At 45.1% G+C, this 15,321-nt stretch overlaps 1 protein-coding gene across 5 annotated transcripts in view; it reads right to left on the reverse strand.

Annotated features, from left to right (window-relative positions):
- The window catches only part of LOC108921702 (seizure protein 6-like), a 72,597-nt gene that overhangs the window by 20,589 nt on the left and 36,687 nt on the right, over positions 1 to 15,321 (reverse strand). For all 5 annotated transcript variants that reach the window (XM_018731325.2, XM_018731324.2, XM_018731326.2 and 2 more), the window contains exon 4: positions 5,104 to 5,302. In XM_018731325.2, coding sequence (XP_018586841.2) covers positions 5,104 to 5,302 — 199 coding nt within the window. The remainder of the gene's footprint in view (positions 1 to 5,103; positions 5,303 to 15,321) is intronic.

Below are 15,321 nucleotides of genomic sequence, written 5' to 3' on the forward strand. Positions count from 1 at the left end.
CAGCATTCCTCTGAATCAATTTTATTTTTCTTACTGCATGGAAATGTGACGGAAATAGCGAGAAAACTGCATACATTATTGATTTTGTATGTTGTGAACCAGAGAGATCAGGCATTTTAGTGCTGTGATTTTTGTGAGTTTGTTCAACACATTTAAATTTACAAACTGTGAAGTCAGCATATAAACTGAACCAATTCTGGAATCCAACAGGCATCTGGTGGCCTCCAGTCGATGCACAGCACCTGATTGTATGGAGTAGCTTAGAGGAGCGCTTGGTGAACGAGAGGGAAGTGTGAAAGTGTGTGTTGGCAGATACCGAAATCAAGCCAAGGATTGAGTAATGGTATGCTTATTAACACAGTGAAAAAACAGCTTTCATGGCATCTACTACAACTCCTTGATGTAGGCTGGCTAGAGCACTAGTTTACAAATCATACACACACACATTGACTGAAACCACTTGTCCCAAGCAGGGTCACGGCAAACTGGAGCCTAACCCGGCAACACAGGGCACAGGGCTGGAGGGGACACACCCAGGATGGGACACCAGTCCATCACAAGGCACCCCAAGTGGGACTCAAACCCCAGACCCACCAGAGAGCAGGCACAGGCCAAACCCACTGCACCACCGCATCCCTACTTTACAAGTAAATCTACAAAATTGCCAAAGTTTGAACTTTATGTTGCTGAGACTGATGACGTGACAAAAATGCTTGATGACAGTGATGTCAGTTCTCTTGACTCAGTTTCCACAAGCTTCTTTTCACTCAAACCAGACAGACTGCTGCCATATGAAAGGATGCCAGATCCTTTAGGATTAATAATGTCCATGATAACGGGAATATTGACAGAGATGTAACAGATCTAAACGGAGATGAATCTGAATTAGTGATCGGAGAACGGATTAAAGGAGGGCGGACAGACAAGGGCTCTGCTCCGTGCTTGGATCCTTCAACGTGCAATGGAAGACCTTGTATTATGATGCAAATGCAATAAGGGCAAAACCTCAACCTTTGTTGTGCCAGGTACCATTTGCTAATGCTGAAGATCTTCTATCTTTGCCATTGCACTGAAGCATCCCTTTGTTGGCTTCTGCCCGCTTTCAACGTAAGAAACCATGGAAAGGGCAGCAACATCTACTCACCTCACACTTCCCATTATTTTGAACAAAGCGCCACAAACGGAAGGGTCACGCGTGCGACTTTCCATTGCTTTCTTTACTGTTGTTGTTTTTTAAACCAAAAAGACTGATTTACGTCTCATGGACAGTTGCTCCCTGTCATTATGTGTTTGCATCATTGGTGCATTTGTGTGACCTGTTAAGCTCTTACCATTTATTCAAATTCCAGTTTTACAGACTAGGGATCCTGATATTGAAGCGTTTTACATTGTTTGCAGATCCACATGGTCACTCTTTCTTACACCCTTGTACTGAGTTGATGTAGAGCATCTTTACAAAGGTTAGAGCTAAGGTCACCTTTTGGGACAGTGAATGATAACCTTGGGGTGTCAGTGTTATTTTAGTCTGGGTTACAGTTATTCTAGGCAAGCATCACACTGCTGGAATACAGCACTTCTGAACTATGCAGTCGTCGCAGAAACTCAGCTCCACACAAATTCACACACACACACAAACACACACTTTCAGCCAGGCTAATCTAATCTCGCAGCGCAGAATCCATCAGTCTGTCGTCTCAGCGAGCGCGAATTCTGCAGATATTAATTACCCACAGCCCACATCAATCTTTAAACACATCTGTCTCTTTTTAACAGCTTGCCTTATTCAATTTTTCACGCACCATTATAAAAGACAAGGTGATCTTGCCTAGTTAAAAGATGAACACAAATTGAAATATCCCAACTCCGATCTTGACACCTGACAGTATAATTCAGTGGAAAGGGCTGCAAGATCAAGTAAAATGGTTTGAAAGAAGACAATGATTACTGTTATAATTCCTTCATGGAGTGATCCTTTCCATTGCACCAAATGAACATCCTTTCAGTCAACACACAGCGAGCTAAAATAATCTAAGGTGAAGAGATGGCTTTTCTAAACATTGGCAGCCCATGCTAACATCAGAAATGCCAATGGAAACCTTGGTAAAAGTGTCTCATGAGTGGTGGTTACAGCTCTACGATGTTAGTTTCTAAAGCTAATGGTAGTTACAGCTCTAAAGTGGAGCTCCAACGGTCCTATTCTATTAGCGTCTAACACTAACACTGGTTTCAGCTCTACAGTTGTGTTACAAGGACCCTACTCTCTTCACGTCTAATGTAAATGGTTACAGCTCTACAGAGGTTCTCCAATGGCCTATGCTGTCAGTTTCTGACAATAATTGTGGTGACAGTTTTACAGCAGAACTCCAAGTACCTAAGAGTAATGGTGGTTAAAGCTCCAGTGGTACTCCAGCACAGTTACATTAGCCCACAGTGCTAAGAGCAGACACTCCACCAGTAGCTACACCTGGTTCAACTCTGCCAACAGCAGCTGAGCAGAATGGGGGCATCGCTTGCTGCTAGGCTGGAACAACTCTGCAGATCATTGAATCTAGCAGTTTCATGGCCAGAGGCTCTACCTTGACAGGTGTGAAATCCATGGGCGGTGGGAGATTTACTGGGGAGCTCTGGCACAATCTGCCAGATGGACCAGTAGGGGTCAGTCTGCCTTCTAGATCCCTGACTTATAGATGTGCTTTAACTTTCAAATAGTATTTTTCTTTACTTGAGGCCACTTTATTACCATGGATGTTATTTCTGGTAATTAAGATGAGTTCATTATCACTTAATTACTGAGCAAGCTGAAAATAGTGGCGTTCTTAATGTTGAGTGCCTTTTTTCTTTTAAATGAATTAACCTGAGGTTGATTTCTATTTTACAAGGCTGTAATATGTTTTAATTACTTTACAGTGTAAGTGTGGAACTGCAGAGGGTGAACATGTGGTCTTCGAATAAAATACTCAATACAAAAAAAGTCGATGGCTTATTAGGGTGATGTGTGTATGCTTCAGTTTTGTTGAGAACTGAACCCCATCTTCAGTTTCTAGACTAGACACGTTCTTAGGAAATAAATTCTTACCTTACCTTACTTTACCTTTCCTTTCCAAACTTCTCCTTCCACTATTGTTTGGTTTGCTCTTGACCTTCAGTCTGTGTGAGAATGTGTGTGTGTCTGTCAGTCAATAGGTGGCGTTCCCTGGTTTACCCTAAATTATTAAGAGCAGTAAATCTTTAATGAGCACCACTGCAGGGAACATTTCCGCAGAGATGGGATTCTGAGAGTAGCCAGGAGAAGTGTGCATCACAGAAGTAGGATGAACATGGGTTCAAGGTTTGGGATTTACAGTCTGGTCGTGGCCTTTGGAGACCTTGTTTATTCTGTGTTGCCCTTTTCCCCAATTCTTTACCAGTCCAGTCCCAATTAGCTCTAGCTCAAGCTAAAGCAGTAACCCTTGCATTACCCCTTCCTCAGGGCAAGCAGAAAGGTGGAATGAGCACCTGCTCCTATTCAGAATAAAGTTCTTTGCAATGGTATGTCCACCTTAGGCTGAAGGTCCACCTTTGGCTGAAAACTTGACCATTGTTATTCTTCAGTGTAGAAATCCAGGAGTTATTGCGCACCTTGGACTGGAATGTGTCAGTTTATTTTAACTACATGACCATTTTCACAGCAATTACACAAAAAACTTAAGAAAATAGTCATGTACTGTGAGCAAGAAGGTTGATATCCAGGCTATTTGTCTATTACAATGACTGTCTACAATTGCTTGGTAGAAATTCATTAAGTGCTACTGTTCCTCTTCTGGGGCTCAAACCCAGAAGACATTAGACTTTGCTCTACCACCACAACAATACCTGGTGTCTTGACTCAGCATTTACATTATGATTCTTCAATTCCAATCTATCAGACCTACCCTATACCTAAGAGATCTGATTTTGGAAAGGGAGGTGGGGCAAGTTCCTGTCTGGCCACTCCGAAACAAAGAAATTGACAGATACACAGCTTGTTAAGCAGCTGACAAGAATCAGATGTAGTCAATCATCTGGCCATGAAGGACTCCATAAAAACTTTAGAATATGTGAGTCTCGGCGAGAGAAAAGGGAGGTTGCTGGGCAGGTCTTCTTGTATTGGAAATTCTTAGTGGTGTATTTTCTGTTTGTTCAATAGGAGTCAAATGAATAAAACAAGCCATAGGTTCTCCTACCACTTCTAAATTTGTGTTCACCCTGAACCTGGAACAACAAGTGTGTCACAGGGGTCTTCGGGGAATGGGGGAAAGAAAGGGGGATACAATGAACTGAAGCCTCTCCCACTATAGTCCTCCATCTGGAAAGGGTGATCAGTCCACTCTACAGAAAAGGCATATTAGCAATGCGTAAGACAAGTTGGTCATGGTTTGTCAGTTAGTATAAACGAAAAGCGCTCGCCTGATATGCTGAGCTGCGTTCTCGGTTCATTTACTTCATCAGCCCATGGAATAAGTGTGTTGTGGAATAAATGGCCTGGTGTCTCTCTCCTCCTCCCTTCCTATCGCTCAGTGCTATGCCCGTCAGCCGTCTCTTAGCTGTCTCTCCAACCACTTCCTGTGTAATTGCACTGTCGGGAACTGACAGTTGTTGTCATCTCAAGGCTAACATGGGCAAATTACCTTTACCAAGCGATAACAAAATGCCCAGACTCCGAAAGGGGTGAAAACACCTATATCAAATGTTTCAAGCTATTCCAACTGCTAGGGTCAATTACAAATTATCTCGTGACACAAACTAATAATTTTACAATATAAATAACTAAATGCTAATTAAAAGCCTTATTAACTACATGCAGAAGAGAATTCATAATTTGCAGCCTATTTTTGCTAGATTTCCAGAAATATTTTTCTACACTGGTGTAAAACCAAGAAAAACATTGGGACAGAGAAGAATGCAGGAATAGGGTTAACATTGGGGTTTAGGCAGGATTAGCATTCAGTGGATAATGGAAAACTCTATGCTCCTCCAGGCTGATCCAGTAGGTGTTTTGGTTTTGGATGCATGGTCTTCTCATTGTTCAGCCAATGTGTGGATCCACATTTGACAAGTGTGGTATGAAATGTTGCATGGCCTCACCTTGGTAGCGCATCAGGAAGGAGCCGGGTTGCTGCTGTTGCGTCCCTGCTCTCCGCAAGCGGATGGCAATCTGGTTGCTCCAACTGCGGACCACTAGCCCGGGAACCAGGATTGACTCGTTGGCCAGTAACGATGGCTCTGGAGCGCCCAGGTCTTCCAGGGTCACTGCTTCGCCTGCCGGCAGTCTCACTTCCAGAACCTAGACAAGGAGGATACTGCAGATATCAGATAAAGGGTTTAAAGAGGAAGTTGGGGAATACTCACCTTGCTCCAGACCCTTGTTCCACCACCTCCACCACAACTAAAATCAACATGGTATCTCTACCTCATTCTCCTTCTTTCCTATGCCCTTAGTTGGTTATCCCTATCCCTCCTACCCCTCGGTGAGAGCAGCAAGCACTGTGAAGCTAGATGAGTGACTTCCATTTGAACAATTTGACAAATCAGAGGATGTTACCAATCTGTGCTACACATGTTTGTATTTAACTTTCGTGGTCCAAACAAAGGAACAAGATCATTACGAGGGATTCAGAATATCCAGAAAAAGAGCACAAACTTTGTCTGGAAAGATGGTTGACGTAAAATAAATTCTAGACATTGATATATACATTGGACAGTTTGATAGATAGATAGATACAGATGACTCAAAAGTACAGACAGCTCAATACCACATGGGCAATAAGAGGAGAATTGACCTCAGGTAGTGCTCCTTGGATAACCAGACCAGTCTATTGCTGAAAATGCTCCTCTGTTTAGCCAGGAAGGCATGTAGAGGGTAAGAGTTGTTGTCCACTGTCCATTTTCCCTATTTTTCTGCTGTTCCTGCACACATTATGGCTTTGTCTTCAATCAATCGCCCTGGTTGGCAAAGCAGAGACACTCAAGCCTCAGAGCACCAGATGTCATGAGTTCAACCTTCCAAGCAATGTTGTGAGAACACTGCTACACAAGCATACCAATCATTCCTGGGCAATACTCTGAAGCAGTGGCCTGAAGCTGATGGTTACACTCAGGATCAAGTCTGAAGACTTCAGCCTTTTTGGAGATAAATGTCTGCACCCCAGAAATACATATGCACCAACTGGCTCAACCAACTGTTCTGACCCCACCCGCACACGTATGGCCACTGATGATACTCTCCCCTTATAGTATTGTTAGGGAAGTGCTCATTTACAGAAACAAACCAAAATTTAAGTTTTAGAACATTTTCAGTGATAACTGAGAGTTTCTCTTTAATTCTCTTCAATTCCACTGGACGCAACGCTGGGTGCTGTGGGTGCAAGGAGGGTGAGGAGGGTACTGGAGTGTGAGCTGAGTAAAGGACGTCCCTCACAAAAACAATCATCGCTGTGCTAAATGAGTCTTGACACGATGTGACACCTGCCACCACACTGCTGCGGAGCGGCTGCACGCCTCATTAAGCGATCAGTCGGGGACGAAGTCCTTGCGTGAGACACGGCTCCCTCCCTGGGAGGCGAGGAGCAGCGCAGCTCAGACCGGCTGAACATCTCCAACATGAGCTGATCCTGTAGGCTGCCAGCAAACTGCACCAGATGAAAGACACCAGGTTGAGGTCCACAGTCCTTTGCCCTGCAATTATCCAGAATAGCTTTTGACCTCTAAGACTGTGCTTTTCATAATATTAAAAATGCTTACTCAGCTTTCTGAACAAGCAAGTAAACTGGTTTGCATCAAAAACTGAAGGTCATGACTCTTCAGCACAGTGGACCTTGCTGGAGAAAACCAACTGTGTTACATACTGTTGACTACGATATGTCCATCACTGGGTGGACCTCACAAAGCCATTCGCCGAGAAATTACATTCCTTTTTTGCTACTTAGCAAGCGTTTCCAAAATATTGCCGACACAATGGTTTTGACTCGTGCCACATGCCATTAGAGAGCCGTGAGTCATGCTCCAGATTAAAATTCAAACTCCATCACTCCACGGCTGACGGCTCGGTGTTTACGGCCAATTATACAGCACAGTCGAGCTCCCGTTACTGTGCAGCATTCCATTTATTTGTTGTGAAACATTTGTTTGATGTGAAGACCACTTAAACAGCTCGGTAATTTTAGCGAGAGTGTGGAGGGTCCTTAAATGACGGCCCTCTTTTGGTTCTGAAGGTATTAGTGGTAATGTTCCCCTAATGGAGCAGGCCATCTGAGGGCAACCAGTGTCAGTAGGAGTCGTGCAAAGAGCAGGAGAACACCAATGCCTCCTTGTTCGACATTAATTTACATTTTTTTCTACACCAAAAAAAACTGACTTCTGGAACATTCCTATTCATTCCTTTTCTACCAATGACAGAGTAGAAAGTTCTGCAGTACAGCCACTGTTGCACCCTCTTTCAAGTCTCTACCCAGTTTTCTCCTTTTAGTGCATGCCAATCTATAAACAATAAAAGAAACTTTTAGAAAATATTCACTCTGTTGTGTTTTTTCTGAGAGAAGCATGCAGACCGGTGCTGACACTCATGGCCTAGGAATGCAGAAACTCATCCATTTCCAACAGTGAGACTAGCGAAGTGTTTACAATGATGAATACAAATTATTACTATAGAGTCATAAAGGATGGTAACATGACACAATTAAATAGTTATTGCCCATTATGACTCTATAATGGCAATGAATACAATAATAAAGCCAGTAAGCAGCTGACAGTGAGCGCTCTTGCTCTGCTCAGCAATCTTTCCAGACATGAAGGAAAAACAAGGAGCTCTCACTGACAGATTTCCGAAGCAAAGACTTAGTGAAAAAGACAGCCTCGACTCTCGTCTTCCGCCTCTCAGCGGAGTGGAAACCTCTTCCTACCCAAAGGGAAGCAGCAAATAATCATTGAATAATTCAAAGCAGACGTCCTTGTGCAGCCATGAAGATGGCTGTTGAGGAAGTCGGAAAGCGAGGGGTAGGAACTCCCAGGATAAAAGGACTGAAGAAGCGAGTGGTTCTGTGTGCGGCTAATTAAACCCTCATGCCGGCGCTATGATTTTCTGTCATTCCAATTAACCGAGAGAGTGAGAATAAGCTGCTGTGTATAGCATGCATTATGATTACTGCATATAAACACCATGGTGACTGTCGCAGATTCGCTGCTACTGCTGATGTCCCTCGATTTATTTGCTGGTTATGTTGCAAAAACATTTTGGATATAGCTACAAAAAATGAAACACAGAAGGACTTTGAATTTTAATGTAGCTCAGAGTTAATAAATATTTAAACTAAAACTATTCAATATAAAAGGGCAAAATCCTACTTAATGCTGATTGCTGGTTGTTTCACCCCATACATATGTGACATTCCTCAACTTGTTATTGATCACCAAAACTCAGGAACACCAGACATGATTTGTAAACACTGGGGAATTATGTCGAATTAGGGCAGTCCCACACTTTCATTCTATTCTATATGGGTATAAGTTACCGCTATCTATGGCTCTATGGGCATACAGTGTAACTGAAGCTTATATTCGTTCCACAACAGAAATTTGACAAAATTAAGTGGAAAAAATGAGATAAAAAATTAATGTATTAATGGTTGGTGAGAAGCCCGCATAATCGTTTTATTTGATAAAGTTTTTGGCCATTTAATTATGTTTTAGCGATCTCAGAGATGTGACTAAGAGACTTCGGACTGATAGGGATGGTAGCGGTAGCAATTTGGGTTGCTGCCTTTCGGCCTGGGAGCTTAGGGACTGGGACTTGTTTTATAATGTCCTCAGTGGAGTTTCTCCAGGATATGTTGTATTCTTCAGTGTTTCTTATTGCTTTTCATATCATTCCACTTTGAACTTGAGAAAGTGAGTGAAACTTGCAGTGCGGGGACTGGATGGTGAAGGGGGAGAAAAGAGCAGGGAAGAAAGAAGAGATGGAAGTGAGTGTGTGTGAGAGAGAGGGGCGAGAGGAGTAGAAGGAGATGCAGCACTTCTTACTGAGATGGAAAGGGTCCCCAAGGTTTGGCCAATTAGCATTCAGCTCCGACACGCCAGATAAAAGCTCTCGTCGCTGTTCTGTTCACCATTCCGGAGATAAACGCTCAGCGCCGCTCCGCTTGGCTGAAGCAGGGATTTGGAAATCGCGTCACCGCTCCGCTGCCCATGAGGGCGGATCTCAATAGTGACACACAAAATCTGTGTGTGTGGATTTTTAAATGGCTGACTCGAAATGGCATTTTAGTTTAAGAGGCCCATCTTTTGCGAGTAACAGTAATGCGGGTCCTGCAGGCTCACAGCGCAGGCAGGTGGGTGTATTAGCAGGCTGAGGAAGCCTGTTCGTTCAATTAAGGAAATAATTAGTTGAATCGAGTGGTTAAGTGCTCAGGTGGCAGGTAAACAAACACACAAACGGGCCCTGGAGCTGGACCGACTATGATTGGTTGGTTCACCAGTCACATATACACACTTTAGCTATTGGCTTGGATGGCCAGCAGTCCTAAATGCCATCAGCCCCAAACACCAGTGACTCTGACAGCAAACAGCTCTGAGACCCATTGACTGTGATAGCCATTAGATCTGATTTCTGACAGATCTGAAAGCCATAGCTTGTGATAGCTGCTGCCTCTGAAAGATTTCAGATCTTATATCTGGTAATACTGATATCTAGTGGCACTAAAAGCCGCTGGTTCTAATAGCCAATGGCTGTGATAGCAAAGAGCTCTGAGTTCCATTCGTTGTGATGGCCAACAGCATTGATGGTCAATGATACTGAAAGCTATTGTTTTTCACAGCTTGCAGGTGTGAAAGCCATCAGTTGCGACTGCTGGGGACTCTGAAACCCACCATTTCGGAAAGTTTGTGGATCTGACAACCAATGGCACTGAAGATCATTGGATCTGATAGCCATTAGCTCTGTCAGCTGACAGGTCTGAAAGCCATCAGTTGTGATAGCTGGTGGCTCTGAAAGCCTTTGGATCTGACATCCAGTTGCTCCGATAGCCAACAGCACTGAAAGTCACTGGTACTGATAGCTTGCAGCTCTGAAACACATTGGTTTTGAGAAATTTTGGATCTCATATCCAATTGCTCTTATAGCCGACAGCACTGAAAGCCATTGGTTCCAATAACTGGTGCCTCTGAAAGCCATCAGTTCTGAAAGCTTTGGGATCTGACAGCCAGTTGCTCTGATAGCCAATGGCACTGAAAACCACTGGTTCTGAAAGCTATTGGATCTGATATCCAGTCGCTCTTGCAGCCAGCGGCACTGAAAGCCATCGGTTTTGATATCCAGCGGGTCTGAAAGCTGTTGCTCCGGTGACCAGTGCCAGAGAGATAAACACATTGCTTCCCAGAGTGGAGAAAATGATTCGCAAAGCATGACTAGCAGGCAGTTATTAACACACTCATGCACCAGGAGGACCACTTGCTGTGTCACACACCACCCTGCGAGAACCCTGAGGACCACTCACTGCAGCTCCCCTCCAGCTGGTGCTGATGTGGCTGGCGCCGTGGTGATGAGCGGCGCGAGGTGCCTGCTCATATGTGGCGGACCCTTATCTCAGAGCGCAGACCCGGAGGTTTCCCCAGGTGAACCCTCCAATGTGATTCGTGTTTTTTTATGTTCATGTGTGGGTATGACTGAGGTGGGGCCAACGTGACCGATCCCCCGCTGCTTCGGAGCAATTCAGTGTCGAAAAAAAAGCGAGGCACTGCGGGAAAAAAGAAATCACATCTGTTGTCAGCAAAGCTATTCGAAGAGGGAGAAAAATATCTCCTTCGTGGAAGAGGCAGTGGAGACTCTTTAAATACCCAAAACTTGAGTGAGGGAAAACGTAGAATTTGTGCAGCAAGTCTAATCTCTCCTCGAGTGTGAGATTCTTTTGAGTCATTGAGCGTAAGGAAACATGACAGCCTGCATGCGGATCAGCAGATTCTTCACAATACTGACGCTGCTCACACAGAGATAAACATTTAAGGTGGGAAGAGGCTGAGCTCGTTGTGTAACTGAGTTGGTCCCCGTGAGGCGAGATGCGGCAGGTAGGGATCGCAGCAGAGCAGAAATGTGACTTGTGTTCTGTAAGAATTCGAGCGCACGGAGCAGCTGTTCTTGTGGATTCATTAACATTTTGTCAGGAGCCAATGAATACAAAAAAAAAGCAGATTTCAAGCAAAGCATCTACACTTTATTTGTAATTTAGATTTGTGTGGTCTGTTTAGGGTTCAGGGCAAATGAATGAATAAATCAATCGTCAGTAGCTGCTCGTTCATGGCTGGGTTCTGAAGGGCGGGACAATATCCTGGAAACATAGGGTGCAAGGAAGGGTACACCCTGGACAGGACAGTCCAACAGAAGGCAACTGTGGGATAGCTGGTAGTGTGCTGGTTAGAGCTACTGTCTTTGGACTGAAAAGGCGCAGGTTCCAATCCCGCCTCCAGTTGTTGTACCCTTGAGCAAGGTGCTTACTCGAAATCACTCCAGTAAAATTGCCCAGCTGTATAAATGGGTCAATAATTCTAAGAACCTTAACATTGTAAGCTGCCTTGAAGAAACGTGTCGGCTAAATGAATAAATGGAATTACCTACACATAGAGTATGCAATTTTGAGTCTTTAGGTCAACTAAATGTGTGACTGCACCATTTTGCAAAGTCTCATAAAACTACTGCAATGACACTGAGAAGACATGCTAAAGCACCAGTTTGCCTGTTTAAATTCCTGTTAAATCAACCTGAAACTCATATCAGCATCAGCCTCTTGCATCTGAACACACCTTTGCCGAGTGTCTACATGGTGGGCTTTAGAGAAGGAGCTCATTATCCATATGTTGAGTCCACAGTGAACACACTTGGGTCCTGATGGGTTCCTGTCTTCTCCTTACCAGGAAATCAGCTCTGCAGTTCTCATCCAGTGCCCTTTGGGCTCTGCGGGCAACTCTAATAACTAGTCCTTTGGGGCAAGAAAAGTGGCCAGCAGAAAAACCCCATATGAAGGGTACTCCCCAAAGAGCAGGAGAACATCTCAACAGGATAGATCTTCAAAGAACCCAGAATCCACCGCTTATAAAGTCAGAGAAGAGGCCTCATTTTGCCAGATCAAGAAGACAGAAACACACAGAGACTCGCTCCACCCTTCCTACAGGCATAGGCGTTACCATGGAAGCATTTCGTGCTGCATCTGTCACACTGGCCTCCTTCACATTGCTTCCCTGGATAAGCTGGGCTGACAGGGCTTATTATTTGTTTGTTTGTTTGTTTGTTTTTTTTGCTTGGTGCTGCTCTCTAAACTAATTATAATGTTAGACCCATTAGTACAGCTGGGTAAGTTTTACTGTATCAATTCCGGGTGAGTACCTCGATCAAGGGTGCTGCAGCGGCGGGTGGGTTTCACACCTGCGACCTTCGAGTGTGAAGCAACAGTTCGAACCACTACAACTCCTGCTATAGTGGGCATGTCCCTCAAAAGCACCGCCCTCTCCTCTTGGGGTCACTATTTTCCCTGTCAGAATGAAAGCCGATCAATAGCACGCTTCCCTCCACATTATACAAGCCCCGCGGACCAGCGCGAGACAGTGTTTATTAACACGTTTATCGATCACAGAGACAAAGTGCTCGGTCCCCAGAGGAGGGCCACCGCAGCTCCGCATCTCAAGTGTAACAGAGCTTTTAAGATGGAGAGCAACGGGAAAAGGATTATTGGGAAAAAAATCACACACACCACACGTTGCTCTGGTGAGGAGGTCGGTACAGTACGCTTGGAGGCGGTCCAACAGAAACTGTGACGTGTGATCAGAGCGCCGCCTCTCCGGCTGAGAGAACAAGGTGACACTGGAGGTCTTCAGAAAGCTGAGATATGGATGGCCGGTAAGTGACCCCATCTGGACCAGTGCTCTCAGACAAATCCTGCATGTCACTGGTCTTATCTCTGCATGTGAGAGACCACTCTTTCCAAAACATCTCGCCCTGCTCCAAGAACCCAGAAGCTGGTCCCTCCTCAAGAAAAAGTGTGCTATTATCCCACTGTGCCCAACAGAAAGCACTGCAGGCATGGGAGGGAAATAAGGATCTAAACCAAAGCCAAACCCGCCATGCCCCAAACAGACTAGGAAGTAACCTTTTTCAATGGCTTTATCCGAAGCCCCATCACAGATGACACTCGCTCGAGGGACAGGAAGTTGTATTTACTGTGATCAGGACCTCAAGTCAGCGAAGCAGATCAGAAATCAGTTTTCCAGCAGGCGGTCCTATTTGGAAAGAAAGGCATGCCGCACCTTCTTTCGTTACATTCAATCGATGGATTGATACGGCTGGAGACATCGAACTCCGAAGGGCCGCCCACGGGGGCAACAGGCCCCATCCGCACACAGTAATGTGTCACTTCAGCCCTCAACAAAATCAGAAATGCAATTCTGCTAACTGTATCTCACAACGGGGGAGCCCAAAACCATTCATCTCCTGCAAACCATGAAATCAAATCCCACGCTGCTAATACCCAGAGAAAACACAGGGCGCTTTGCTTTGAGCTTAATCAATTCACGCCAAATCATTTATGTGAATTGCTGCTTTTGTAGAGACGATGGAAATAAAAAAAAAAAATAGGAAATTATATGGATAGAGTGCAGAATGGATGTTCAGTGGCTGCTGATGATAGGCCTATAAAGTTGGTGGGCGGGGCCTCATCGCTCTTTGAGAACCAATGAAAGGATTCTATCAAAGGCTTAACGCTTCCTAACAGCACTCCACCACCTAGCTTAACTATGGGTAATCAGCTATGGTAAATATCTTCCTAAGATATTCACGATGGTTTACCCATTTACACAGTAGGGTAATTTTTAGAACTACGGCAGAAGCTTGGATTGGAACCTTTGTTCGGTGAGTGGAAGGAGGCAGCTCTACCTGCTACAACACCTGCTACCCGCATCAACAGGTTTTCATAGACACTGCTTGACAGATGCTGCTGTCCTGTCACCTTAACTTTACAAAGATGTTGATCACTGGAGGAAGTGGGGCAGATGGCTCAATATCCTCACACCTCCCCCTCACCCTCTATATAATACTGCCTGTTGTGGCTGGATGTGTGCAGGCCACTGGTGGTCCTGGTCTTCAAGGCCTGGCTGCATCATGGGTCAGATTGCTTATAGAGCCAATACACTCCTGCTGATAAGCAGGTGGCCAGAAACACAGGCTGACAAGGTCACTCCCAGGAGGGAATATGGCACCGTTTCATCACTCCCACCAGTGACTCACACCAACCCTGGCAAATGATTCTTCTGGCCTGGATGGACTGAGAGAACTCGACTGTTCCCTCTGAACAGCTCCTTTGTGCTCCTGTTCCAGAGTCCACCTGAGACTTCAGAGTGGCAACCTGTGCTGCGGTCCCGAATGACACCAATCTGCTTTTGTCTGTTTTGGATGTTACATAATCAACAAACTGGGCTTTTTATATTTGCCTTTTATTTTCGTCTGTTGTGTGAAAGCCAGCCCAGAGGTTCCCTTTCCTGTAGGCAGAGAGCCTTGTTTACATGCTCCCTGGGGAGGCAGAACTGAACACCATCTGCTGCGCCTTTGTCCCACATCAAGGTGATGTGCAAGGTGCAGTGTGGCGAGTGGTTCGCCCCTGGCAGGATGTCCACAGAGTCTCGCCAGAGTACAGACCCACACCGACCGACATGAGAGCTGGAGAATTGCCATGCTGAGCTGCATGCTGCTCCTGTGTAACGGGACTTCTCTAGGGTAGGCAGGTAACATGTTGTGTGATTGGCTGGTCAGTTGCTCACATGTGTGGAGCTCAACACTCTTACAGCTCCAGAAGCAGCAGATCTTTCTCACCTGCTTGCAGGGGACTGTCTTTTTTTCAGTCTGCCTAAACCGGGGATAGTATCACCAACCTGAGACCCTAACTCCTAATCCTAACCCCTAAGCGTAAGCCTCACCCTATCCCATTGCCTCCCTAACACCACCCCACATGTAGCTGCCTTAATGCCAATAGTCATTACAGGAATTCCACCCACAGTCACCGTATGCCATTCCTCCCAATTTCCCTGCCCTTCAGCAACCCTTCACCACCCTAATGTTACCCATTTTTGTCACTCTAACCCAAAATCTACCCAACCACCCAGCCTGCCCTTATTTCCACAGTAATTTCTATAATGTCATCCATCATCACCCTGGTGCTACCCAACCCATGCAATCTGCTCTAATTTCACCCTAATATCCTCCTTCTCTCCCAGTTTGCCCTCATGCCACCCTTCAAGACTCTAATTACATCCATAACCACCATAGTACCGTCA

This window comes from Scleropages formosus, chromosome 25 (assembly GCF_900964775.1).
Source record: "Scleropages formosus chromosome 25, fSclFor1.1, whole genome shotgun sequence".
NCBI classification, from domain to species: Eukaryota; Metazoa; Chordata; class Actinopteri; order Osteoglossiformes; family Osteoglossidae; genus Scleropages; species Scleropages formosus.